Source organism: Ailuropoda melanoleuca, chromosome 1 (genome assembly GCF_002007445.2).
Source record: "Ailuropoda melanoleuca isolate Jingjing chromosome 1, ASM200744v2, whole genome shotgun sequence".
Taxonomy (NCBI): Eukaryota; Metazoa; Chordata; class Mammalia; order Carnivora; family Ursidae; genus Ailuropoda; species Ailuropoda melanoleuca.
Genome location: NC_048218.1, coordinates 201,899,394 through 201,926,907, shown reverse-complemented (window position 1 = coordinate 201,926,907; position 27,514 = coordinate 201,899,394). Strand labels below are relative to the sequence as shown.

The 27,514-nt window shown below is 39.6% G+C and overlaps 1 protein-coding gene across 3 annotated transcripts in view; it reads left to right on the top strand.

The window, feature by feature from the left end:
• Positions 1 to 27,246, top strand: part of TPK1 (thiamin pyrophosphokinase 1) — a 341,792-nt gene extending 314,546 nt beyond the window's left edge. For 2 of the 3 annotated variants that reach the window (XM_034638916.1, XM_011228209.3), the window contains one exon: positions 25,720 to 27,246. In XM_034638916.1, coding sequence (XP_034494807.1) covers positions 25,720 to 25,838 — 119 coding nt within the window. In that variant the 3' untranslated portion in view covers positions 25,839 to 27,246. Of the gene's footprint in view, positions 1 to 17,718; positions 17,807 to 25,719 lie in introns of all 3 variants that reach the window. The other variant, XR_004619106.1, reaches the window with a different exon arrangement.
• The last annotated feature ends 268 nt before the right edge of the window (positions 27,247 to 27,514 follow it).

Sequence of the window (27,514 nt, the reverse complement as noted above, 5' to 3'; positions counted from 1 at the left end):
GACACCTAGTGAACTGTTTGCTTCCGTTTTTTTTTCCCTTGGTGTAATTTTCTTTCCTTAAGGGCAACATCATTAAAGTAACACAGTGTCTTTAACAGCATGTATCCTGTCATATCTCCTTGCTCTTACACTAAGGAAAAACATCTCCCATTTGGTAAGCAGTTCTTTATAGGACTTCTTGGCAAACTGGCAACTATCTTCTGGGGATTTTTTGTAAGCATTTAACCATATGTAGACAGAATGACAGATACTAATGCTTTATTTTAGTAGGGACTTTTGAGGAGTTCAGACAATTACATGAGCACTGTTACAGTGTGGTGTAAATACAGTAGCTTGCTCTAATTTTCTCCCTTGGCTCAGTTCCTGAAATGTGAAGGGAGTTCCTTTCCTTATCATTTGTGCTAATGACCTATTGTTCCTCCAGCTGTCTTTATCCTCTCTCTCCACAGTAAATTGATTCCAGGGGGAGGGAAGGCAAGATAGTAAATCAGTAAATCTATGCTTTTATGTCCTCTTTTGTTTTGTTCAACTCTGTAATTACACTTCATTTTCCTAGAGTTGCAGATTTTCAAAGTTAAATCTCATGAATTTCAATATTTATACATGTACATAATAGGAAAAAGACTTAGCCACTCTCCCTCTTCATTCATGCCCACCAACTAATATTTGCCATAATGAGATAACAGTAAATACTTTTCCGTGATTACCATGGAAAAGTAAAGTTTTTCTTATTCCTTTCTAAAATTGGCATGACCAGGTAAAGGTCTCCGGAGGCTTCCAGGTCATGAAGACTGCCCCTGCTTGCATTTAAATCTCAGCAGGCCACACTTCCCAGCAAATATAATTATTAGAGTGTCATTGTTCCAACTTCTCTGGGTACATTTAATTAGTCAAAATTTATTGGGTATATTCCATGTGTAAGACATGGGTTTTAAGTGGCAGAAAAATAATACTCGGCATATATTGAGCTTTTGTTCGTGTGCCAGGAAATGTGCAAAAAATCTGGGTTTTCATGGTATTTTCNGTGCCAGGAAATGTGCAAAAAATCTGGGTTTTCATGGTATTTTCCTATCTCCTGCCATTATTATTTATCTCCAAGGGAGAAAGCAAGGATGGACCATGGGGAGGAAGAAGAGGTCGATCAGATGTGTGTTCTGCACGGAGAGATTTAACTTCTGTGAGCGCTCATTTACAGAATAGTAATAATACCAATGTTATCTGGTTATCAGGATCAGAAGAGTTAATTCAGGTAAAGGTTAAGCTAAAGCCAGATCATAGTTCAACAGTGCAGAGCTATTTTCAGAGTTAAAAATTCAAGAAAGAGGAGTTTCTACCACACGTGTCGCAATACCAGGGACTGAGAATACACTTTTGTATTAGGGAAAAACAGTCGTTGGTGATCTTAGCACAGTTGCAGTGGGTTAAGTGACGTGCAGCTTGCATCGCAGCCATTGAAGAATGGATAGAAACTGAGGAGTACAGAAGTAATTCCCGTGTCTGGGCTCTAAAGCAGGGAAGAGAGACAGAATGATAGCTGAAGGGACTTAGGGTTAGGGGAGCGGATGCAGGCGTTTGAGATGGTAGAGACTTGAACACATCTAAGTGCTCACAGAAAGAAGGAAAGAGGTGGGAAGTGCTCGAGGAATCAGGAGAGTGGTGAATAATCTGTAGGTCAGAGCTGTGGGAAGTTAAGGGACAACAGGATCCACGGCATCAGAGAAATGTTTCCTTTTCTGTCATGACCAGATGAAAGGAGGAATTGCATGGATGAAACTATAGATATTTGGAGTGAATGTTGGTAAGATGCCGAGGCAGTTTTTCTGGGCTTCTGTTTTCCCTGAGAAGTTGGGGTAGAGTTCTATGCTCAGAGTAGATGAGTAGATAAGGGTAGTGTTAGGTATTAGCAAGTATCAGAATATAGATGTGTAACAGGTCTTAGATATGTGCAAGTTTTTATCAAGAGCTTAATAACCATGGAAACATAGAAAGGATCAAGTTGAAGTTGAGAGCCTTCTCTGTGCCCTTTTTAATTCTCACTTTTATTAATATCAACCAAAGGGGAACAAGCAATGACTATTCAGAATAACTTGCAGAGTAACTCATTTTGGCAAAGACTCAAAGGCAGGCGAGGAATAGGAAAGCTTTTCCCACATAAACGGGATAAAACGGAAGACTTCAGGTATGCCCTGCTCGGATTTTGTATGGAGAAGCTGGAGGCAGGCTGACTCCAAGAGGGGCATGGTGAGAGGAACATGTTTGGCTTTCTTTGGTTGGTCTTAAAGTTGGAAACTGGGACAAAAATTAGGGAAGCTCTCAGTAATTAATCAAATCCTGGCCTTCTGTTGCTGATGATTACGAAGCTATTATTTGGCTTCCTGGGTTGTTAACGGAAATAGCAGGCTGGCTTCCTGGCCTGGTTTCAGCAGCTGGTGGGTCAGAGTTCTATTTTACACACGGTCTAACCGTTGTCTGTCTCTTACCACTTTATTATTATGAAACTTAGAACGACCTTCTGTTTAGAATCTATTGTTCCTTTACGGAACCTGAGAGATAGAAGAGACCCACGTAATAGTCAGTAGTGGAATGGAGGTCAAGGAATTCGTAGGGATACATTTCAGGAATGAAAATAGAAGTCTACGCTGTACTGTAAAGGGATCATTTTGAACCCTGCAGAAGGTAAACCCAGCCTGTGGAAGTGCAGCAGCAGGCTGGGTCTCTCTGACCAGCGGATGGGAACTGAAGAAGTCACCTGTCATAAACTTCATATCTTACACCTTTAACACGGAGGCCCAGCCGGAATAAGGGACTTGCATAGGCTCTCACAGCTCCCTGAGGCTGGACTTCAACCCTGTGTTCTTTCATTTTCTTTGATCTGAGAACTAGCCATAAGGTCAAGCACACTGCAAAATTCCTTTTCAAATCTAGAATCACAAAGTTCAAATAATGCAGGACATTGACCCAGACATTCCATTAGTTACTCTCTGGAACTGTCTAGAGCCATAATAAACCTATTATGAAATCTATTACTCATACCGGCTCTTTTGGCTTAAGAGAATTTAAGGGGAATTTAAACTTATAAACGTATAACTATATGGCATGATAAACATGATGATGAATGGTATGTTGGAATGTGCGTACTTTTAGGATTATTGTTTCTCTTCCAGAAATTTCTTTGTTCCTATTAGATATTTGAGGGGCAGTTTCCCTGATAAGAGAAACAAGGGTGTATTAACATTGATTGATTATATAGTAAACCTTTACCTTGCCTCTCTTTACATAATGAATCTCTCTTCTCCTTACTGCCTGACAGGAAAATTTAATGGTATGTTTCCTCCGGTAGTAAAACCACTGAGCCATAGAGAAAGTGCTTTTTACAACCAGTGAGGGAAACACCTTGATACCAGCAAGGAAGAGTCAGGACTTCCACATTAATGTGCTAAAATGAAAAGCTTAACAATACACTTGGTTATGAGAAACAGTAGTATTTCTCAGAGTTCCATCTATCGTTATGTGGTACTTTATGGATCAAAGATAATTTGAAGTTGCTAATAATCTCAAAGGGTAAAGGGAGAGAATGGGAAGCAGGGGTTTTGCCACTGAGGCAACTGTTCTCCCGCCCCCCACCCTGGTGCTCCTGGACACACCTGTGTAAGGTGGCCTAGAAGTAATATTAAATAAGTAAGTTCTGGAAAACCTGGGGCAGTTAGTAATAACCATTTAAGGAAACGCTGAGTTCTAGGAAAGGGATCTCTTTTGAAGTCAGTAAAAGACCCTTTATTTGAAAGGTCAGGAAGAACTGATAACCAAAGGAATGTGGTTGGTTTTGTCTTGGCTTTCCCAAGAAATTTCCTGACACCTAGACCCACAGCCTGGGTGGACGTTTGTAGAACAGACACCCAGTTTCGGATCAGGTATTTTTTTTCATGGTACCAAAGTCATTCTTAGTCTTTATGTTGGTTGTTTTATTTAGATATTCATTTATTCATTCAATAAATATTTATAGTAAATCCACGATGTACTTGGCACCATGCTAAACATACAGTATAATGGACAGCAAAACAAACCTGGTTTCTCCTGGGCTTACATGATTCTGAGTAGTGAGCAAACTGTAGAAATATTATTTTTAATATGAATACTTTTGTCTAATTGTATAAACAATTAAGGAGGTACCTTTAGGGATCTCTTATTTTTATTGGAGTTTCTCGAATTGGCAGACTATATTCTGTGAATTGAGAATAACCCTAAGCATAATTTTAAAATAGCTTTCCTCCTTTCATTTTAATAAAGTTCTTTGCTAATAACACAAAGACTCTAAATTTGCACATACAGTGAACCCTTACTCCCAGCTAGCAGCCCTGCCAGTATGTGTTATAATGTCAGAGTCTCGAACTGTGGAGCATAGCAGGTCCATTACCACACACATAATGGACTGCTGAGGCACCTTTCAGCATGCTCATTGAATGCCTGTCTTTTTTAAATTCATGACTCTTTTTAATAAACATAAAAAGATCACCCTTAATGTATGATTTTCACAGTAATTTTGTACTTAAAAAGAGATTAACACAATTGCAATTTTAAGATTTTTTTTTCAAACTATATACATTCAACTTCCCACTCTACCCTTCAGAATGACTCTTGTACATAATAAAGCATATGAATGTCTATTGTAGATTACAGTAATTAGGGCTTTTTCATAATTTTTACAAAATGTTTAAAAAAAATTCAAGGGTGGTATATACAGGGTCAGAGATGTCAGGCATCTTAAAATGGTAATTCAGTGGGCCCAAGAGAAATTTACTGAAGGCTTTATGAATAATAGCCCTTTATTGTGCAGGTTTTTTTCTCTTTCCCATTATAATTACCACTCTCTCTCACACTGCAAATGTCATAAATTAGCTGCACAGGAAGATCTTAGACCAGAAATACTCTGCTGGCTTTGTATTTCCTAACTGGCTTTGTACCTGTTTCTGAGACTGTGTAAACCCCCTTGCACCCTGGGTTTTGACTCCATCCAAACAGGAAGTAGATCCTTTTATCTTCTCATTAGAGGAACCAGTACCATACATCACATGCCAGAGCATGTCTTCCGCAGTTTTTCACAGGCCGTGTGTTTGGACGTTGAACTACACGTAGTCAATTGCACTGTTAAAAATTTAATGTCTTTGCCTGCAGAGCATACCCGTGTATTAATTTAGTGGTGCATTAAACCCCTGTGTTTGAGGGTCATAAGCTTACATCTCCAGTCCTGGTAGATATCTAATAAGGTTCAATATGATTAATACAGGAGTGTTTTATTAAAAAAGAAAAAAAGGATGTTTTTTACTTAGATTTTATGTATTTTTTCATGACCTATAAAATCACTTAACATAAGACACATTAATCCTAAAACACACCACACCATTCTTGGACTGCATATTATAAGAGCCATAAAGGATTAACTACTGTTTTAAAAAGCTGTTTACATTTGGGACAAGTTTTTTTAAACTATTCATTTTGATTCAAAAATTTAAAATATTAGGGCACATTGGGAGAAAATGATAAATTTACTGAAATTTACTACTGAAATGATAAATTTAGTAAAGAATGTTGAAGCACATTTAAATCATGAATCAGGAAGACACAAGTCACTCTCTCAGTTGAAGCTGCTAGGAGGCACCTGGTATCCAGATGCCTAAAATCATGCTTCAGTCTGGAAGATGCTCGTCCCTAGTCTCCAGTAGAAATCTAAACATGGCTCTCGAAGGAGGAGGAAAGACACAATCAGCCGAGATGGTTTCTTCATCCCTTGACAGGGAAACGGGAAATAGGATAGGTTGTTTATATCTTTGGATTTATTTGGAAGGGTAAGACTTCTACGGAATAAGGGCCAGAACAGAGAGATGTTATCAGATTCATGCCTGCAACATCTTAGCATAGCTCTGCAGCACGTACTGTAGGAAATGGCCCTTTGATTCTGAGGAGAGGGGACAGGCCTTATGACACCACTGCCATGTCGTCCATCCAAGAGTGGAAAACGGGGCACTCCAGCACTGCTAGCCTGAGGCGAAGGAGGCTTCATGGCCACTGCTTGTAAGTGAAGCTGCCCCACAGCCAAGATCAGAGGAACAGAAGGATCTGTTATTCCAGGTCCTTCAGATGGTCTCAAGTGTCCAAGTAGCAGCCAAACTATGGTCACCTCTTGGCAAAACTCTGCGACTGAGTGTACATCATCTCTGCAGCAGGGATCTGCCAACACCCAGACGACATCTGGGAGAGCACCCATCAATGAGGCCCAAAGGAGCCCAGACCAAATACATTTTGCACACGATTCAAATGTTGTAGGGGGAGTAAGGGGAGAGACATCTGCCCCCAGATTGCTTCTTCAAAAAATGTCTTTGATTATGAGTAGAAAAGTGAGAAGTCACAGTTGTAACTATTAGTCCACTACCGATTGGACCAAAATGAGTAGCTTAGACCCTGCGCATCAACAAGGCACCATGAAGGGCTGAATCAGACGCACCTCTCAGTGCACCACGAACACTCGATGGCATCAGAGGAATGGAGGAAGCCACAGAGCTGCTACTCTGTCAGCCTAGGCGCTTGCAGGGAATACATGAGGCGGTCTGCTTACTTCTTAATTACTGACACAGAAAAGATATTCTCAGGCTACTTCTACACGTACATGTGACTTACGTTTTTTTTAAAATTAGTTCAGTTCTAGAAATGACTGTTTCTACCAAGCAGATTAGAATTGTAAATTTATCTATATCATGCCAAATAAATATGATTTAACTTGCACTTTCATATAAATCTAGCTTCTACAAACTGTATAAAAGATTTTATTTATTTATTCATGAGATCTGCAGAGAGAGGCAGAGGGAGAAGCAGTCTCCCCATGGAGGAGGGAGCCAAGTGCAGGACTCGATTCCGGGATCACAAAGGCAGACACTCAACCGACTGAGCCACCCAAGGTGCCCTATATTATAATGATTTTTTTTCAATATACAGTGTAGAGTCATCTTGTTTTGAGTATAATGTCAGATATTTGAAAATGTTAATTTTCCTTCTGATAGTTGCAAATATAGTGATTAATTACAAATGAATGTTTTTCATCTTTGCTAACAACATAGATCAGTTTCCCTGGATTTACAAGTAAAGTTTGTATTTTGTCTTGACTATACCATGAAATAATCATATTAAAAGTGACTGTAGATTCACCATAATTTTTTTTTATCTAATGTGTTTTCTACAGATGTAGCAAAATGTTTTTACTACAAGCCAGGTATTGAACTATCCGTAGTAAGCCTGTTGGATCATTTTCTCTTTCCTCCTTGTCCAGACTGTTAATACTACTTAACAGTGGCTAACACTGACAAGAAAAACACTCCCATTGTTTTTTTGAAATGGCACAAATGTGTTTTTTAAATAATAAAACACAGTACAGAGTGTTCCAGGTGAGCGCGCTGTGCCCCATGTTCTGTAGCTGCTCCAAGAGAAGGGTGAGAAACCTCTACACCAGTTTTCCGGCTGGTCTGAAGCCCAGGAGTTGGTCTGTCTACAAGAGTCCCTTTCTTCTGTTTCATACCCAAGCATTAGAAAAAAATAGGTGGCATTGCCACATTTTCGAGCAATTTAAATATTTGACATGCAACTCAAATCATTTAACTTTGCTTTAGCCTGTCTAAAAAAGCTCTGGAAGGTCTTCCGAGGTATTAAGTTCCCTAGTTTGACTCCGTGACAGAAGGCAGAAGACTTGTGTCCTTCAGTTGATAAAATATCTTAAACTGGTTTCCCAGGCTTGAAATAAAGGGTTGGATATCCACCAGTGGTGCGTGGCCCACATTCTCTGAAGCTGTAAAGACCCCAGCAAGTCCCTCAGGCCACCTTCGTTTCAGAGTGAGCTAAAGCCAGGGGCCAGAGCTCTGAACCTAGCACCCGAACTGGTTAAAGCAAGGGCAGCCCCACTACTCTGTGTGTCAATCACTGAACGAGATACGTAAGGTCCTTTCAGATTAGAGATTCTATGACAAAAGAAGTTAGATCAAGTCATGTACCTGATTGGGAGAAAAAGACGTCATTTAATGTGTAAGATAGACTATGCCTGCCACCACACCAGTTGGTGTAGCAAATGCTAAATAGAAAGTTATCTATTTGGGGCCTGGATAATATGTAACTTTGCATGCAAATAGTTAATCCAAAGAAAGTTCAGCAAGAAAAGAATTCAGGTTGTCATCAGGAAAGGATCCATAGTATGAATATTGAAAAATGGATTATTATAACTAGAGCAGGGGGAAATATATTAATTATGAATTAAAGTAGCTGGTTTTTAAGAATGGCTAATATTTTCAGGCTCATTAGAATATTCATATAGTAAGATGCCAGCTATTCCTAATATGAAATATTATCACTGTATGTCAGTAAGGGGAAATTAAAAATGAAAATAGGTCATGATGAAATACAGTAGGAACAAGCATATATATTTATGGGTTTATGGACAAAGTCTGAGATACTGTTTTATTACTGTTGATATCACAAATCATATCTGTTAATACTAAAACATTTGACTTAAATGCTGTTTTTCCTAAAAGACAGTGGTCAGACTCTCACTAAATGAAATTCTATTCAAAAAACAGCCACATAATGATCTCTGCCTGATAGTTACCTCCATCTACTCTTTCTGTTTTATAAATATTTTTCAACAAGGCAGTGAAAAGCCACTGTGGCCATGGGATTTCGTTTTTAGGAGTCCCAGTTTCAGGCTGAGAGAGATCAGAAAGCTCACTCATGGTGAAAGGAGAAGTCAGTAAAGCGTGGGAGGGCGTGCGGAGGCGGGCGAGTTCCCTCATCCACTCCATTCCTCGGATCTAGGGTGGAGCAGGTGGTCGAGCCAAAATCGCAGATCAGGAGACAGCATAGGGACACAGGCAGCAGGGAGCCTTCTGGAGGGAAGTGGACATTTCATCAGCAAGGCAGCACCCCAGAGGAGTGCTGGTCTGGCTGCATATACCCAGATGGAGCCAGCCCCTCACAGGCATTTCCATGAGCTTCTGTAAACTGGGGCCCTCGGAGTCCTCTGCCTAATCTGAGTAGATCTTCCCAGCTACAAACAGATGGAGAATCAGCTTCTAACCCTAAACTTCACTCCTGAAATGTATCAGTGTATGCTGTAGTTTTTCTAAATCTGCCTAGGCGGTGGAAATAGGTTTTTTTTTCCCATATATTGGTATGTTTTTGTGTGTTCGTATGTGTAAATATACGTAATAGTTTTTTTGAAACCCTAAATAACCTTATATATTTGTAGACTCATATGTGACCTAATATAGCTTATGTTCAGAATATGGAAATACTTCCTCAGAGTGGGTCTGCTCTTTGATGCAAGGTGGTGTTCCTTCCTATGTGGTTTATGTGGTTCCTCGTCCTGGTATGAAAATCCATGTTCTTTTTCTTATTTATTTTTTAAAATATATGTGCATAAACATTTTCCCACTTGTGATCAATGTCTATAATGTGAGATGTCAATTTTTCTTTTACTTAAATTAAGCAGTTTTTCTCTAATGCCGGACTGTCTTCATCTTTAATCACTACATCATATTCACCAAACTTCTATAACCTATATGAGCTAGGCATTGAAAAACTGTAAGAAGTATATTTTTATTTTTTTTTAAGATTTTNAGTTTTTCTCTAATGCCGGACTGTCTTCATCTTTAATCACTACATCATATTCACCAAACTTCTATAACCTATATGAGCTTGGCATTGAAAAACTGTAAGAAGTATATTTTTATTTTTTTTTAAGATTTTTTTTATTTATTTATTTGACAGAGATAGAGACAGCCAGCGAGAGAGAGAACACAAACAGGGGGAGTGGGAGAGGAAGAAGCAGGCTCATAGAGGAAGAGCCTGATGTGGGGCTCGATCCCACAACGCCGGGATCACGCCCTGAGCCAAAGGCAGATGCTTAACCGCTGTGCCACCCAGGCGCCCCAGAAGTATATTTTTAACTACGCCAGGAAGCGTTGTCGTCTGACCTAGCATTCAAGAGCAGCAGTCAGGTGTAAAGTAGATTTATTTGGCCTTCGCCCCCTTTTAGATCTTTATTTCTAGAGCCACCTGGGGTTTGGCCTTTCTGATGTCACAAACCAAAATGCGGCATTGCCCTTCATGATTTCCAGCTTCCACCATTTCTGTCCATGCTCAAGGTGACGGCTGTCGTCCAGGTCCTACACATCTAAGGTTAATAGGTACCTTCACCACCTGAGCACATATCCTATTACAGATGACAGGTCATCTCTTTTTTTTTTTTTTTTAAGATTTTATTTATTTGACAGAGAGACAGCCAGCCAGAAAGGGAACACAAGCAGGGGGAGTGGGAGAGGAAAAAGCAGGCTTCCAGGGGAGGAGCCCGATATGGGGCTCGATCCCATAACGCCAGGATCACGCCCTGAGCTGAAGGCAGGTGCTTAACGACTGCGCTACCCAGGTGCCCCCAGATGACAGGTCATCTTATGCCTGAGCTATGAATAAGCTGGTTTAATCTGATCTTATTTAAATGAGTAAATGGCCTTCAAAGCAGTTATTTGGGGGATGCCACCAGTGTTTTCCAACCCCACATGTGCCATTCGTCGAGTCTGTTCCTCCAGGGATAAGGAAGAGGTACAATGGTTGCTAATGGTGCTTCATTACCCTTAGTCCTCCCAGGATAGCTGTGCCTTTTTGTGAGCTTAATTTTTATAGGTTTTTTTTTAATTTGTCTGTTTAGGGCTATCTATCTGATTTGACTCGGAAATTCTAAAAGAGCACAGGTTATGTCTCCTTAGCTTATTCTGTGCAGATGTCAGCTGTGGGTTTGAGACTAAGTGATTACACAATGCCATCTCCCATATTCTTCTCTTTAGTTGCTTTTTTATGCTGCTTCCATTTGTTTGATGTACTTACAATAACCTCAGTTGACATTTGAAGGATAGAAGCAAACACCACTTTAAAGCTTCCTCAGTGCAGATAAAATGATTGATAATAATACAAACTTTCAGTACTTTCATGGAGAAGTCAAAGACCGTCACAGACATTACCTCATCCATGTCCACAACCAGCCGTATCAGAGATAATGAAAGAGAGGTCTAAGTGGTATTTTGCAAATGGATGCCTAGGTCACCTGAAAAACTTTTAGCGAAAGTCAGAATATTGTGGTGGGCAGTTCAACTCTATTTTGGGTGACGACAGACCAGCAGCACAAAAGGGCTTGCCCACGGTTCTCCCGCCGCTCAGTTGCAAATTGGGATGGGAACTTTGTCAAGGATGGGCAGCTTTGCCACAGACAGCCACAGTTGTCACACTTGCATGTGTGCTTGGGAGACAGGCCAATGTCTACAGGAGGCAAGGCAGGGCCCCAGGAGTTGAAGGAAGTCGAGCAAAGTAAATAAGCTCATAGCAGCTGTTGGACAGACTAACATTCCCTTCTTTGCACACACATTTAAATCTGATATGAACTTTCCATACTGGAAATCTTGGGCCATTTCTACACAGACCATTCATTTCACCGTTGATAATTAAATAGGTCATATTTTATGGTTTTGGACTGTCCTTTTTTCTTTTTTCGTAAAGCAATTCTGATGCACTCTTTAACGGCAACGTGGGCTCTGGAATAGAACATGCTAATGATATAACACAGTAGGGAATTCTTTTTAACAAAGAAAAATAATAATGTTTTAGAAAAGCCTGAACACTTGAAAAAGGGCTTGGGAAACCTTTTCTAACTGGCATCATTAGCCTTGGTTCCTCCAAGCTGCGGCATTTTCTCAGTCTAATTGTTCTGGGGACAGCCGGCTGAGTGGAGACACAGGAATGTGGAGAGGGAGCAAGACCGGACTATCAGAAGCCTCCTAATGACTTCCAGCCCTCATCCAAGGGCAAGGGAAAGGTGTGACTTCTGAGAGAGACGAGGATAAATGCACCCACTTTCAAGTAGAATTAGAATAGCCCTTCGTTAGACACTTGACTTCAAGAAAGGATCGGCTGTCAGGATAGAGAGGTGACCCGGGCTCACCCTGGGAGGAGGCTTCAGCCCGTCAGGGTTTGGAAAGAACTTCCTACAAGAAAGCACAGCGGAGGGCCTGCTATCACAATAAAGACTTCTGCTCTTAGCATTTTTCCACGTACCAGGCATAATTTGGGTTAATTTTCATGTCCTCCAGTGAAGGCTGTCCTGGGTGAGCTTCACAAAAGGGACAAAGGAGGAACCCTGTCCCATGTACCAGGCTGTATGCCCAACATCCCTGTATAGTAGGCCCTTCCAAGCAGCCACTAAAGCACATACCACAGGCTATATGCCTGATTCCAAAATTCGGCGCACATTCTCTTCAATTCAGGTTTATTTTAATGCACTTCAAATCAACGAGCATTTCTTGATTTGATTCTCCTAACGGCATTACTTCAGCTTTTGAGGAAGTGAAGCTGAACAAGGAGAAGGCGCTTTCCTTCACGAGGTCTTAATCTTTTTTCCTAACTTTCCCCCCAAATTTTAACATTGAATTTCAATATTAAAAATCTTAAAGCTACAGAAAAATTGAACAGAACAGCAAAATCTGTATACCTTCCAACCAGATTTAGAACTGCTAACATTTTCTACATTTGCACTTCTTTCTTTGTATGTGTGTTCTTCATTTGGACTGCCGTGGGTAGAGAATCAAAGAGCTATCCAGGCTAGAAGGATACAGCAAGTCTAGAAAAGATGGGATATGTTCCAGAATGAGGGGAAACATCAAAATTTCTTGTGGGAGTAGAAGTTCCTAATCTATTAAGGGAATAGCAAGTCGCATGGGGTGGCTTCTGTGGGAGCAAGTAGCCATTTGAGGAAAGGCCTTAAATGCCAGGCCAAGATGTTTGGGGTAGGAGGCAGCGAGGTTATAAGCAATTAGGTCCCATCAGTTATTCTTTCAGGCAGGAATGGCAGGATCGGCTAGGGAATTTAGAGGAGTGGGGAGGACAGGTGATGACTAAAAGCAAGGAATTTAGTTAGAAAACCATCTGGTACATGTCAAGAGACGAGTCTACTTATTAAGTTCTGTATAGAACACAGGATGTATTCTATTGGTAATTTTGTTATTTTGCATTTTCAGTTTATCTTTCTCAACCTTTAACTTAAAGGGCAGAGGACTCAGTCTTTCTTACAACTGAGCATATGCCAAGTGTCTGTTGATCCATTCCTGTCATAAGTTGAAATAATTTGAAATGACTTGATATGCTCACTTGAATTTAATAGTCCCTTTATAACCTGAGACGCTCTGAATCAGTCCCGTGATAAATGTTCCCTGAAAAAACAGATAACTGATTTAGAAGTATGGTTTCTGCTTCACTAACCTAGATCTGTACTGTCCAATCAATATGGTAGCCACTAGCCACATGCTTAAACTTGACTTGTTTGCTGTAAATGCACACCAGATTTCAAAGACTTAGTATAAAAAAGGAGTGTAAAATATCTAAATAATAATTTCTTATGTGGATGACATGTTAAAATGACAATATTTTAGATATACTGGATTATATGAATATAAAGTGGCCCACTCCCACCACTTTTCTTCAACAGAGTATCAGAAGTCTTAGCCAGGGCGATTAGACAGGAACAAGAAATAAAATGCATTTAAACTGGTAAGGAAGAAGTAAAACTGTCATTATTTGCAGATGACATGACATTATATAAAAAAAACTTACAAATAATAAAAGAATTCAGTAAAGTTGCAGGATACAAAAATTGATATATAAAAATCTGTTGGATTTCTGTACACTAATAGCAAACTATCAGAGAATTTTTTTTTAAGAATCCCATTTACAATTGCATCAAATAAATATATAGTAATAAATTTAACCAAGGAGATAAAAGACCTGTATACTGAAAACGGTAATATTTTGATGAAAGAAATTGAAAACGACACAAATGGAAAGAGGTGCCATGCTCATGGACTGGAAGAATTAATAATGTCCGTATTACCCAAAGCAATCTATAGATCAGTACAATCCCTACCAAAATTCCAATGGCATTTTTCACAGAAACAGAACAATCCTAAAGTCTGTATGAAACCACAGAAGACTCCGAATAGCCAAAGCAATCATGATAAAGAACTGCACACCTGGAGGCATCATGTTTCCTGATTTCAACCTATATCACAAAGCTACATTAATCAAACACTGTGTTATTGGGGAAAACAAAACTAGACACAGGCCAGTGGAACCAAAGAGACCAGAAATGAACCTGTTCATATATGGCCAATTAAATTACAACAAAGCCAAGAATATACAATGGGAAAAGGACAGTCTCTTAAACAAATGGTGATGGGAAAACTGGACCTCTATCTTGGTCATTCACAAAAATCATCTCAAAATGGATTAGACTTAAACATAAGACCTGAAACCATAAAACTCCTAGAAGATGGTAACGTCATCAACCTTGGCAATGATTTTTTAGATTTGACACCAAAAACAAAGGTAGCCACTAAAGTAAAAAATAAATGGGACTATATCAAGCTAAAATTCTTCTGCACAGCAAAGTAAACTATTAACAAAATGAAAAGGCAGCATACTGAATGGGAGAAAATGTTTGCAAATCCTATATTGGATAAGAGATATCCAAAATATAGAAAGTATTCATAAAATTTAATAGCAAAAAAATTTTGATTAAATTTTTTCAAAGAAGCTATTCAGATGGCCAACAGGTACATGAAAAGCTGAAAAGCCACTCAACCTCACTAATCGTCAGGGAAATGCAAATCAAAACCACAATGAGATACCACCTCATACCTGTTAGAATGACTATTATCAAAAAGACAAGAAATAGCAAGTGTTGGCAAGGATGCGGAGAAAAGGGAACCCTTAGGCACTGTTGGAGGGATTATTTTTTATTTTATTTTTTTTTTTTTTAAAGATTTTATTTATTTATTTGACAGAGATAGAGACAGCCAGCGAGAGAGGGAACACAAGCAAGGGGAGTGGGAGAGGAAGAAGCAGGCTCACAGCAGAAGAGCCTGATGTGGGGCTCGATCCCATAACGCCGGGATCACGCCCTGAGCCGAAGGCAGACGCTTAACCGTTGTGCCACCCAGGCGCCCCTGGAGGGAATTTAAATGAGTGCAGCCACTACGGAAAACACTACAGAGGTTCCTACAAAAATTAAAAATCGAATTACCATATGATCCAGCAATGCCACTTCTGGGTTTTATCCAAAGGAAACAAAAACACTAACTTTAAAAGATATATACATCTGCAAATTCATTGCAGCCTTATTTACAGTTGCCAAGAAATGGAAAAACATAGTGTCCAGCAGTGGATGAATGGATAAAGAAAATATGGTGTGTGTATGTACGTACATACATACACAATGGGATATTATTCAGCCATAGTAAAGACAGAAATCCTGCTATTTACAACAACATGGATGGATCTTGAGGGCATTATGCTAAGTGAAATAAGCCAGACAGAGAAAGACAAATACCTTATAATCTCATTTATATGTGGAATCTTAAAAAAAAAAAAAAAAAAAAAAAACCCCNCCCCTCAATATAGAAAACAGGTTCATGGTTGGCAGAGGTTACGAGTGGAAGAAATGGGTATACGTGAATCAAAAGACCCAACTGTCCGGTTATAAAACCAGTCATCAGGAAGTAATGTACAGCACGGTGAGTTAAGTTACTAATACTGTGTTGTTTATTTGAAAGTCGCCGAGAGAGCACATCTTAAAAGTTCTCATCACATTAAAAAATGTTTGTGGTGATGGACATCACATGTACTGTGGTGATCATTTCTCTACGTATACGTTTATCGAATCATTACGTAGTGTATCTGAAACTAATGTTATATGTCAGTTGTATCTCAACAAAAATAACACAAGTGTGTGTGTATACATAAACATTTTATCTATTTTTACTTTTTTTAATGTGGCTACTGGAAAATTAAAAGTTAGATGTGTGGATCACATGGTATTTCCATTCCACGGTGCTGATAGAGATAATTGGATGTACTTCTATACAGATGCTGTCCAACTTGTATATATATATTTTTTAATATTCCAGTAAATATACATGAAAGGCAGGTATTCTCCAGCTCTACACTAGGACTAATTTGAGTTTCTGTCTTCAAGAAAGTGTGAAAAAGCAATACTGATACTTAATTTTTGATAATTTTTAGGAACTGTAAGTATAAATGCTGTTTTATAGGAAACAACTTTAAAACAGAAATTCTGGAAATGATATTATTAGGAGAGGGTAAATTAGCAATTTTTTAAATTGAAAGTTTGCCTGTTTTAAATCTATAGTTCAAATAATTAAAATGGTGAAGACCAATCCTAGTGAACTGATTTCAGGGCAGTGTAGTTTGCTTTTTCTGCTGATGAAATCTGTCATATTTTCTTAATATGTAGCATTTCTCCAAATTGGCTAAGCATCTGCAGAGAGTAAATGATGGAGGTCAAGGGTACGGTGATGCCATGATGTCTGTGATAGTGATACGTCCAGTACATCTAACTGCACTCCCAGAACTTTACATGATGTTCCAGAATGGTGGGGAACCTTGAGATCCATCATGGGAGGTTCATTAAACGTTTGTCTGTGTGGTATATATGGTATTTATTTAAGGCTTAGAGTGGTTCCCACACTTACTCTAGTCCGTCAGGCTGCTGACAGTTCCATACTTTAGGGAAAACAGAGCAACCTCAATTCTCTTTTTAAATCTCTTCAAAGAATTGCCTTAACCTCCCTTGGTAACACGTGTCTAACAACTTTCATTATCATCATAGCCTGTGGATTTAACCTCTCTGAACGTCATTCTCCTCATCTGTAAGTTGCAGGTGAAAACCTGCTGCACCTTGAGCATGGGTGCGTGTAAGCGCTCAGGTGATGTCTGGATGAAGGAGAATTACTGCGTCTCAAATATCACCTCCTTGCATAGCATGTCCCAGGCAAAGCTCGTTTACTCCCTTCTCTGACTCCCTCAATTTCATCAATTTAAGAAATGTTGGCAGTGTCTTTCTTATAATTCACGTACTTATTTTTATAAAATAACCAGTGTCAGCTCCCATATTCTGAGGAAGCCCGGACAGGCGTCAGGCCTGTGTGGATGTGTGTGACACTGCCCTCACCGAAGGATTCACTTCCTCTTGAATATACAGCCCATCCTGGCCCCATTCTCATCAACCCCTGCCCCGTGCTTCTGTCTGGTCTGCTGGGCTTGACTATACTTCCCCTTTCTAGCTCTACTGTCCAGCAAAGAGTAAATACTATAAAAACAAATGATTTACCATCCCAGCCAAGTTTATCTCGTTGTACCTCTCAGCTGGCTATAAACTAATCACTTGAAGTAAGCATTTGCTAATCGTTCAAATCATGGCAGCCTCTCTCTCTTTCATTTTAAAAGACTATTGCTGTGGGGAAAGGAAACCTTGACCTACTTCATTGACAGAAGCAAACAAAGTTGTTGAAAATTTCTTTAATACTTATCATGTGTTAGATTTTTGACTAGATAAATCATTCGGCCTCTCTGTGAAGTAGATATTCTTATCCACATTTTATAGATGAGAAAACTGAGTTCATAGAGCAAGTGAATGATAGAGCCAATGTCTGAACCTAGGTCTGACTTACTAACCTCACACGACGGGGTTTATACTTTGACTGGGAAATGCCGCCTCTGTCAAAGTATCTGAGCAGAACAATCGCCCAGGGGCAGAGGGAACAAATCCTTCCCACTCTCGCTTTCCAGGGCTTTGAAGCATCAGAAGCCTCCCCACGTGCTCTTACACTGCCCGTCAGCTTGGAAGAGCCACAGCCCAGGAAGTCAGCTCGCAGAGGTAGGGCAGGCAAGACACGGGCACAAATGACCCTACTTACCCTCATGTGACACAAGAAGGGTTGAATAATTTATAAATTCTACCAGTTTTCCAGCTTCTGCTGTATAGTCCGTCTTCAGTCTTTCCAGCTTTAGACAAAAGCTGGTAGGACGTCATTAAAAGCAGCAGAATATTAAGTGCCTAATGCTCATCTTTACCTTTGGGAAAGAAAACAGTGTGAGATAATGGACGAAAACTGTAAAATCTATGTTAATGTTTCTCTTATTTTTAAGTACTTCTATTTCTCTAAAATATGAAGACCCGAAAGTTAGGCTGTGCTTCTGTATTCTCTAATAGGTCTGGTATTCCATTTCATTGGAACAGGAATGTAACCAGCCCTCATTAGCCAATGTTGTTGTCATTACACCACAATTGCCCTTAAAACAACTGATGACACTGGCTTTGAAGCAAACAGATGAGACTGTACTTTCAGACACAGCAAGCAATTTTAAGTTATGTTTATCACATATGATATGGTTTCCTATAATTTTATACAAAGCTGTAACTTTATTCTTGTCTCTAGTTAAAACAGGACTTGATCTGAATGACTGGTTAATTCTACTCTGCAAACAGGGGGGAAAAAAACCACAACCATCTCATTTGTCTAAATGTTTAATTGAACTAAATGTTAAGCCAGCCAAGGTTTGGGACAAGTTCTCTGCGGTAGATTTTCAGAGAGTGGTGGCATCAAGAGGGCAACAGAGATTCCCAACTTTAGTCTCCTTCACAAGAAACCAACAGTTATCCACAGATGAGACAGTGTCGTAAAAATCCTGGAACATGGGGATGCCTAAAGCGCAAAGACCAAAACGGACTGCATCAGAAGGGCAAGAGCAGCAGCTACCCTGACCACACCGCCCCTCCCCAGGCCAGCACGACACTGCACCAAGAGGACCCCTGAGCCTACAGTTTCTTCAGCAGGAAAGAGTCCAAGGTGAACATCCAGCTCCCCAGCACTGTCAGTCACTTCCCAGGAGGCCCAACCTCAGGTCTCACCTCAAGGGGGAATTGTGCAGCTTGACCACTGGGGATCAGATTATGACAGAAAAGGAGAATGGAGTTTATGGCAACCACATTTGGATCCTGGAAGACTGAGTTTCCACTCATAGTAGCATTCAAGTAGAAAGCCAGTGGTTTCGCTTATCTGCAGAGTCAAGACTGTGGCCCAGCCTGACCAGGAACTTGGTGGGGCACCGATATACCTGATTTGGGACCACAAATAATGAGCCATACCAGCCTTGGAGCCAGTTCAGTCACTCTGCTTGGGCAGGACAGCTAATTCATAGGGCTACCAACTGCTGAGTGTAGTGCCCAGTGTAGGAAACCTGGCCTGAGCCCCTGGGAAACTGTTTAGCCCAGCAGCACTCAAGCTGCCTATCTGCAGAGCCAGAACAGTAACCCCATCGGCCAGGGAGCTTGGTGCACAGTTCTGCCTGACTGGGTCCCCCGACAAGAGACTTGCAGGCCGTGGGGCCTTTTCTGTGGCCCCAACCAACTAAGGAAACTAATCTATAGTCTACCTACTACCAACCAGGAAACCCAGCCATAGCTCTCAGGAATCTGCATAGCCCATCCTGCAATCCCAGTTAAGCTACACTTGGGAAGGGCCACTGGCTGGGCTCGCCACTCATCTGCAGAGCCAAGACCATAGACTGTTTGGCCTCCAGCAAAGAGCCTTGCCAGCTCTGGGGCCTCTACAGCAACCCCACCTAAGCAGGGAAACTATTTGTAGCCCTGACCCCAGCTGAATATAGCCTTCTGCCCACCCAACCAGGGAACCTAACCAAAGCACAGGGGAAGCCAGGTATCCCATCATGCAGCCCTGCTCACAGTGGCACATGAGCCGAGAACATAGACAGTGGCTCTCCCCATCTGTAGAACAAAGCTGGTGACCCCATATGGCCAGAGGTGGTGCATCGTCCTGCCTGATTTGGGTCCCTGAACAACAAGCCATTATGACCTTAGCCCCTAGTCTGCTGCCCTGCCCAATCAGGGAAGCTGATTCATAACCATGCCTATTCTGAGAATAGCAGTAGTCCTAACTGTCTAGGAAGCCTGACCAACAAATTCACACAACTGTGGAGCCTATCCTACAATTGCACTTGGGCAGGGAACACAGCCAGTACATGGAACATTTTTTAGGATGCTTTCATAGGCCACAAAACATGTCTTAGCAAATTCAAGAAAATTGAAGTCATACCAATTATCCTCTCTGCCTACAGTGATATGAAACTAAAGATTAGTAATAGGAGGAAAACTGGAAAATGAATACATGGAACTTAAAAAGCATTCATTCTCCTGAACAATGGGTCAAAGAAGAATTTAAAAAGAAAAAGTATCTTGAAACACAATATACCAAAACTTATAGGATATAAACATAGCTATAATGCATACATCAAGAAAACAGAAAGATTTCAAATAAACAACCTAACTTTACATCTATGGAACTCAAAAAGGAAGAAGAAACTAAGCTCAAAGTTTGCGGAGGAAAGAAAGCTTAGAAAATGAGATACAGAAAAAGAAAACAATTTTTAAAAACTAAGAGTTGTTTCTATGAAAAGATAAAATTGACACCTTTATGTAGACTAACATAAAAGAGACAACTCAAATCAAAATTTATAAATGAAAAGGATTACGACTAAACCACCAAAATCCAAAAGATAGTATGAAACTACTATGAAAACTACACCACCAAACTAGACAACTGCAAAGAAATGGAAAAATTCTTAGAAACATACACCCTACCAAGACTGAGTCAGGAGGAAATAGAAAATCTGAACAGATGAATTACTAGTAAGGACCTTGAATCATTAATGAAAAATCTCCCAATGAAGAAAAACCCAGGACCAGATGGCTTCACTGGTGCATTTTACCAAACATTTAAAGAGGAATTAGTGCCAATCCTTTTCAAACCCTTCCAAAACACTGAGGTGGTAGAAACACTCCCAATTCCTTTTATGAGGCTAGCATTACCCTATCAAAGCCAGATAAGGACACTACAAGAAAACTACAGGCCAATATCCCTGACACATACAGATGCAAACATTTTCAACAAAATTACTAGCAAATTGAACTCAACAGTATATTAGAAGGATTATTCACCATAATCAAGTGGTATTTATCTCTGGGATGCAAGGATGGTTCAACATACACAAAACAATAAATGTGCTACATCACATTAATAAAAAAAATCATATCTCACTAGATGCAGAAAAAGCATTTGACAAAATTCAACATCCATTCATGATAAAAACTCTTTAACAAATGTATAGAAAGAATGTGCCTCCATATAATAAAGGCCATATATGGCAAGCCCACAGCTAACATCCTACTCAATGATGAAAGTCTGAAAGCCTTTCCTATAAAATCAGGAAGAAGACAAGGGTGCCAACTCTCACCACTCCTATTCAACACAGTAGTGGAAGTTGTAGCCAGAGTAGTTAGGCAAAATAAAAGACATCAGAATTGGAAAAGAAGAAATGAAACTGTCTATTTGCAGATGATATGCTTTTATATACAGAAAATCCTAACAACCGCACCAAAAAACAGATCAACAATTCAGCAAAGGTACAGGTTACAAAATTAACACACAAAAATCATTAGTGTTTCTATATATTAACATAGAGTTATCTGAAAAAGACAAAAATGATCCCATTTATAATAGCACCAAAAACAATAAAATACTTAGGAATAAATTTACCCAAAGAGGTCAAAGGTCTCTACACCAAAAACTACAGGACATTAATGAAAGAAATTGAATAAGACACAAATGGAAAGATAGTCCATGTTCATGGATTGGAAGAATTAATATTGTTAAAATGTCCATACTATCCAAAACCATCTATAGATTTAATGCAATCCCTATCAAGATTCTAATGGCATTTTTTACAAAAGTAAAAAAAAAAAAAAATCCTAAAATTTGTATGGAACCACAAAAGACCCTGAATAGCTAATGTAATTCTGAGAAAGCACAAAGTTGGAGGCATCACAGTTCCTGATTTCAAACTATGTAATAATGCTGTAGTATCAAAACAGTATGTTACTGGCATAAAAAATACACACACGAACCAATGGAACATAATCTGGAGCCCAGAATTAACCCCCCACCCATACAATCAACTAATACTTGCCAAGGGATCCAAGAATACTCATTTGAGAAAAGACTATCTCTTCAATAAGTGGTACTGAGAAGACTGGATATTCACATGTGAAAGAATGAAACTAGACTCCTATCTTAAACCACTCACAAAAATTAACTCAAATGGAATAAAGACTTAAACATGAAACCTGAAGCCATGAAACTCCTAGAAAAAACCTAGAGGAAAAATTATCCTGACATAGGTCTTAGCAATTATGTTTTGATAAGATACCTAAAGCACAAGCAACAAATTAAAAAATAAACAAGTGGGACTACATCAAACTAAAACATTCCACACAACAAAAGCAGCAATCAACAAAATGAAAACCTACGTATGAAAAGGAGAAAAAAATATTTGCAAGCTATATATCTGATAAAGAGTTAATATCTAAACTATACAAAGAACTCCTAAAATTCATTAGCAAAAAGGAAAAAAAAAAGCAAATAATCCAGTTGAAAAATGGCAAAAGTACCTGAATAGACATTTTTCTGAAGAAGATATTCAAATGACCAACAGGTGCATGAAAAGGCTCTCAACATCACTCATCATTTGAGAAATGCAGCTCAAAACCACAATGAGCTATCACTTTATGCTTCGTGGAATGGCTATTATCAAAAAGACAAAGATAATATGCTGGCATGGTCTTAGAGAAAAGAGAACCCATGTATGCTGTTGATGGGAATGTAAATTGGTACAGACACTTCGGAAAACAGTATGGAGTTTCCTCAAAAAATTAAAACTAGAACTACCCTATGATCCAGCAATTCCACTTCTGGGAACATAGCTGAAGGAAATGAAAGCACTATGTTGAAGAGATATCTGCACACCATGTTGTCTAGCAGCGTTATTCACAAGAGCCAAGAAATGTGACCATCAGTGGATGAATGGATAAAGCAGTTGCGGTATACACATGCACAATGGAATATTATTCTGCCATAAAAAGAGGGAAATCCTGCCATTTGCAACAACGTGAATAGACTTTTACGGCATTATGTTAAGTGAAGTGAGACAGAGAAAGACAAATACTGTATGATCTCACTTACATGTGAAATCTAAAAATACCGACCTCACAGAAAACCTCAGATACTTGTTGCCAGGGGCACAGGGCTGGGCGGGGAGGGAATTAGTTGTAGGTGGACACAAACTTCTAGCTCTAAGATCTGGAAGTGCTGGGCATATCATGTACAACATAACTGTAGTTAACAATGCCGTATGGAATATTTGAAAGTTGGTAAGAGTAGATTCTAAAAGTTCTCATCACAAGGGAAAAAAATTGTAATACACATTAACTGAATTTATTGTGATAACCATTTCCTAGTATCTAGGTATGCATCAATATATTTCAATAGAACTGGAAGAAAACAATTTGTTTTCCCTTCTGTGGGAAGTTGTCTCTCTGCCAACCTTGCTATTTTACTTCACGATTGACCCTCCAACATTTGGGGTAAGGGGAGTTCATTCATAATCCCAACTATTTTCCTCAAAAAAAGAGATTTTTTTTTTCTCATAAGGAAGACTTTCTGGTTTGCTCAGAAAGCATGATTCTTTGACTTGAAGGAATATACTCCAAAATAATTGTTGTAACCTAGTAAATGAAAATGCATGATTTTGCATTTCAGCTTATTCATCTCCATTTTCTATCACTTTATTATAATTTCCATAAAGTTGGAGACTAGCAAATGTGTTTACAATTTCATTAATTCTGCCTGTACTGCCATGCACTGAATGTGTCCCCTAGAAGTCACATGTGGAAGCCATAACCTCCAACGTGGCGGTATCTGGAGGTGGGGCCTTTGGGCGGCGACTAGAGCTGCATCAGGTCACGAGGAGGAGACTCTAATAATGAGATTGAAACTGTGTTCATTCTTCCCCCATTAAGAATTAATGTCAGGGAAACCAATATATATAGAGAGAGAGAGAGAATGAGAGACTTGGATACGTATCTATCTCCTAAGTATCCAGCCCTGATAATCCACAGTCGATAGTCTACCTTCAGAAAAGCAGAAAGGAATTTATATGCAACTACAAACGAGAGATTGAGCCTCTGGTAAAAACCAGGATTTTAATCAGTTTCCAGAATCTTAAAATACAGTGTGTCAAATTCAGGTGGTTGTGCATATGTATCTCTTTCTTCACTGGGAGGTTTCCACTGTAAAGCTGGCAGGCCCACTAGAGCATCCAAAATCGTCTTTATGAATAAATGGTTTGCAATGTTCAGACTGTTCCCCAGCTTTTCCTTTGTTGGCCATCGGGAAAGCCCCGAAACCTAGGCCTGGCCCAGATGTCTGGAGGTGGGGTGTGCACCTGATTCCAGGCAAGGCTGCCCTGCAGGAGAGCCAAGGCCTCTTTCTCCAACAGATCCCAAATAGACTTTATCATGAATCCACGACCACCACCTAACCCACTATCCACATAATTGTGTCTAGATTTGTAAATTTATGTGCATATTAGTATCATTTAGAAACTTCATTTCAAAAAAGTTCCAAATTATTGAAGAGGCAAAGCTTCTTATACTGAATTATATATTAGGGTAATATTCACATGAGGTGCACTCCGTATTCTCATATGGTTTTACCTTATAACTTTGTGTTTGCATTAGTAAAGGTGCTGAAAACACTGAAAAATAAGTAATTTGAGTTTTAATAAACTTTGTTAGCTGGTAATACTAATTATGCATTGTCCTGTAATGCTATCTCTGAATTTTTAAATTGCCTTTTCAAGATTTCCTCAGAAAGATAACAAGCTCCCTCTAGTGGGAAGTGAGCATTATAATTGAGTTACTTCCCCAAAGCAGTGTAACTTCAGAGTTACATTTTGTTTAAAGGAAAAGGGCTCCATTTATTTTTCTCTTTGAATTTTAGCCAAGAGAGTAATATTGGTTATCATGGAATATGTATAGGACAGTCGTGAGTGTGGGGTCATGTTGATGAACTGCTCTTACAGAAGCAGAGAAAGTGAGGTTACCTCAACTTAATGCCTTAATGCCTCAGCATTAACTCCATCTAACCTGTGCGAATATACACTTACAACCATATAATTAGAATTTACTTACCAGTTACATATATATCACTTAACTCCTAAGCCTTTACTTTGATAATTAAGTAGTTAGAAGATTATCTCATCTCTTGGCCTCATTTAACAGCTGGGCTTATGGCTTCCTCAAGATTTCACAGTTGGAAGTTGGCTTCGACCTTTGAGTTCCTATTAATTTTACAGAAAGCAAGCCTTACTCATTTTGGCTTTTCTTAATTTATGAGGAAAATACAACCAAAATCCCATGCTTTTTTGGAGTAATTAGCTTTCTGCCCCATATCATTCAGACTTGAAGCTAAAACTGCATCTATATAGAGTTTAATAATGTATGTAAAATGTTAATTCTCAATCATCAAGTAAAATTATAATTGCATCCAAGCAAGGAAGTAAGTAGCACATTACAAAATGGGTTTTGATTTTACAATCAGTAATGAAAAAAAAATTTTAATTTAATGAAATTTTGTGCGAGAATGGCATATATCCCAGAATAGCTAACAACCAATAACCAACTCCCGGAAAAGCAGTTACGGCAAGTTATGGAAGCTAGTTTTAAAATCCTCCATCCTGGGTTTCACCTGTCCCACATTTTATATAGCTGATATCAAAGCACATGCCTCACTGCTTTTTCGGTAACTGCTGACGAAGTTCTTCCACACCGGAGAAAGGCTGGCTCTCACTAAACATTTTATTGTTTTCTTATAGCAAACAACATGCTTGGTTTTGGAACACTGGTCAGCACTTCCAATACCTACGATGGATCTGGCGTCGTGACCGTGGAAACGGACCACCCGCTCCTCTGGACCATGGCCATCAAAAACTAACCCAGCAATTGGCATCCATAGCCACGCCTCTGATTTACCTCATTTGCCACTGACTTCTCCACAAGAACAGTTCACCTTGGTTTACAGAAATTTAAACCTCTCCATGGGAAGCCCACTAGTTTTAAAGATGTTAATGTTTAGATAACCCAGGTAACACGAATGACAGATCTCAATTTTACAGTGAGGGAGAAAAGTCATTATCCGTGAAGAAAGTAAATAAGCTCTATTACACTCACTTGGAAAACGAACGTGCATCATCCCCTATAAAATTCAGTACGAGTTATTATCATTCCATTTATCCTAGAGAATTGTTCTTAATTTTGAAGCTGAGAAAGTTCTCTGTTGAGGACCCTTGGTATCCAGCACATCAGCCACCTTCCACCCATCCTTAAATCCTTACACCAAAGGCTATGTCTGAGTGTTTATTAATGCTAGAGTCCTCTGTGTAATATGGGAAAAAATTCCTTTCAGATTGGGATGTTAGAACAGCACCATTTTGCCCTGGCCTTATTACTGTCTTTGGTATTTTAAAAATAAATCAAGAATCATTGACCTAATTACTAAATTTGAAAACAGGCGGTTATGTAAGCTACCGGTGAAGAGGGAAACAGCATGAAAGGTGAATGACTGTTCATAAAGCCCTGCTGACACCTTCAGCCCAAGCTCAGCTCTGAAGTGAGTCACTAGTCTCCAGTGGAGTGACAGATGAAAACTGCCCTCATCGGAATTACAACCAAGGCTGAAAATGTTGTGCAGAGGAGATTTATGCACAAAAACAGAATTGTTTCTGACATTACTCAGACTGAAAAGTATTGGTTCACAGACCCCGAGTTAATGCAAAAGACCAGGAAATGAGTTTGACACCGAGTACTAAGCTCCTGTCCTGGTCCAGCCATTCACCCAAGTTCCCGGAACCTTGTCCTAAGCCAGAACAGGGGAGGGGCTGGCTGGGTGGTCCTGGAGCTTCCTTTCCCTGCCCTCAGGCTCTAGGCCCTGACACCTGGCAGTTACCCAGCAGAGGATGCACAGCATTACCGACTCGGCAGTTCAAACCACCGGGGGCACTGAAATGCACTCTTGTTTCTTTTATAATGAGACTCTCGTCTCTCTTCTTGCCCTTTTCTATCCTGTTTACCAAACCCAACAGTGCCATACAAACCATGACACGAGGAGAACCCACCCACTCGGTTATATGAACACACATCCCCATTTTGCTGTCAAGGACAAACCACTCTTTCCTCCCTGGTGTTATGACAAAGCAAGAGTTGGATTTTAAGCGGAGAGTGAAAGGGGGAGCAGTTGAGCTGGCATGCAGTTGTGAATGGTTAACCATGAGAGGTCAGTTGTAATTATTATACAAACATAGGAGATTGAAATCCGATGTCAAATAAAAATAGTTACCAATGTGCATGTTTGTGGTCCGTTTCTAAGAAAACAGCCCATTTTCTCAACTGTATTTCATTGTCACCAACCTCTCATAATGTTTCTGCACAAAAAGAAAAAAATTGCCTCCCAAAAACTGACAGCACTTCACTCCTCCGATTTCGGCAAGCAGCCAGTATTAATACTCTCTCTAAGTGCCACGTAAGGTCCGCACAAGATCACATGTGCCGGTGCTTACACTCTCTGGACTCGCTGCCCATCTAGAAAAGAGGCATTATACAGAGCACCTGCTT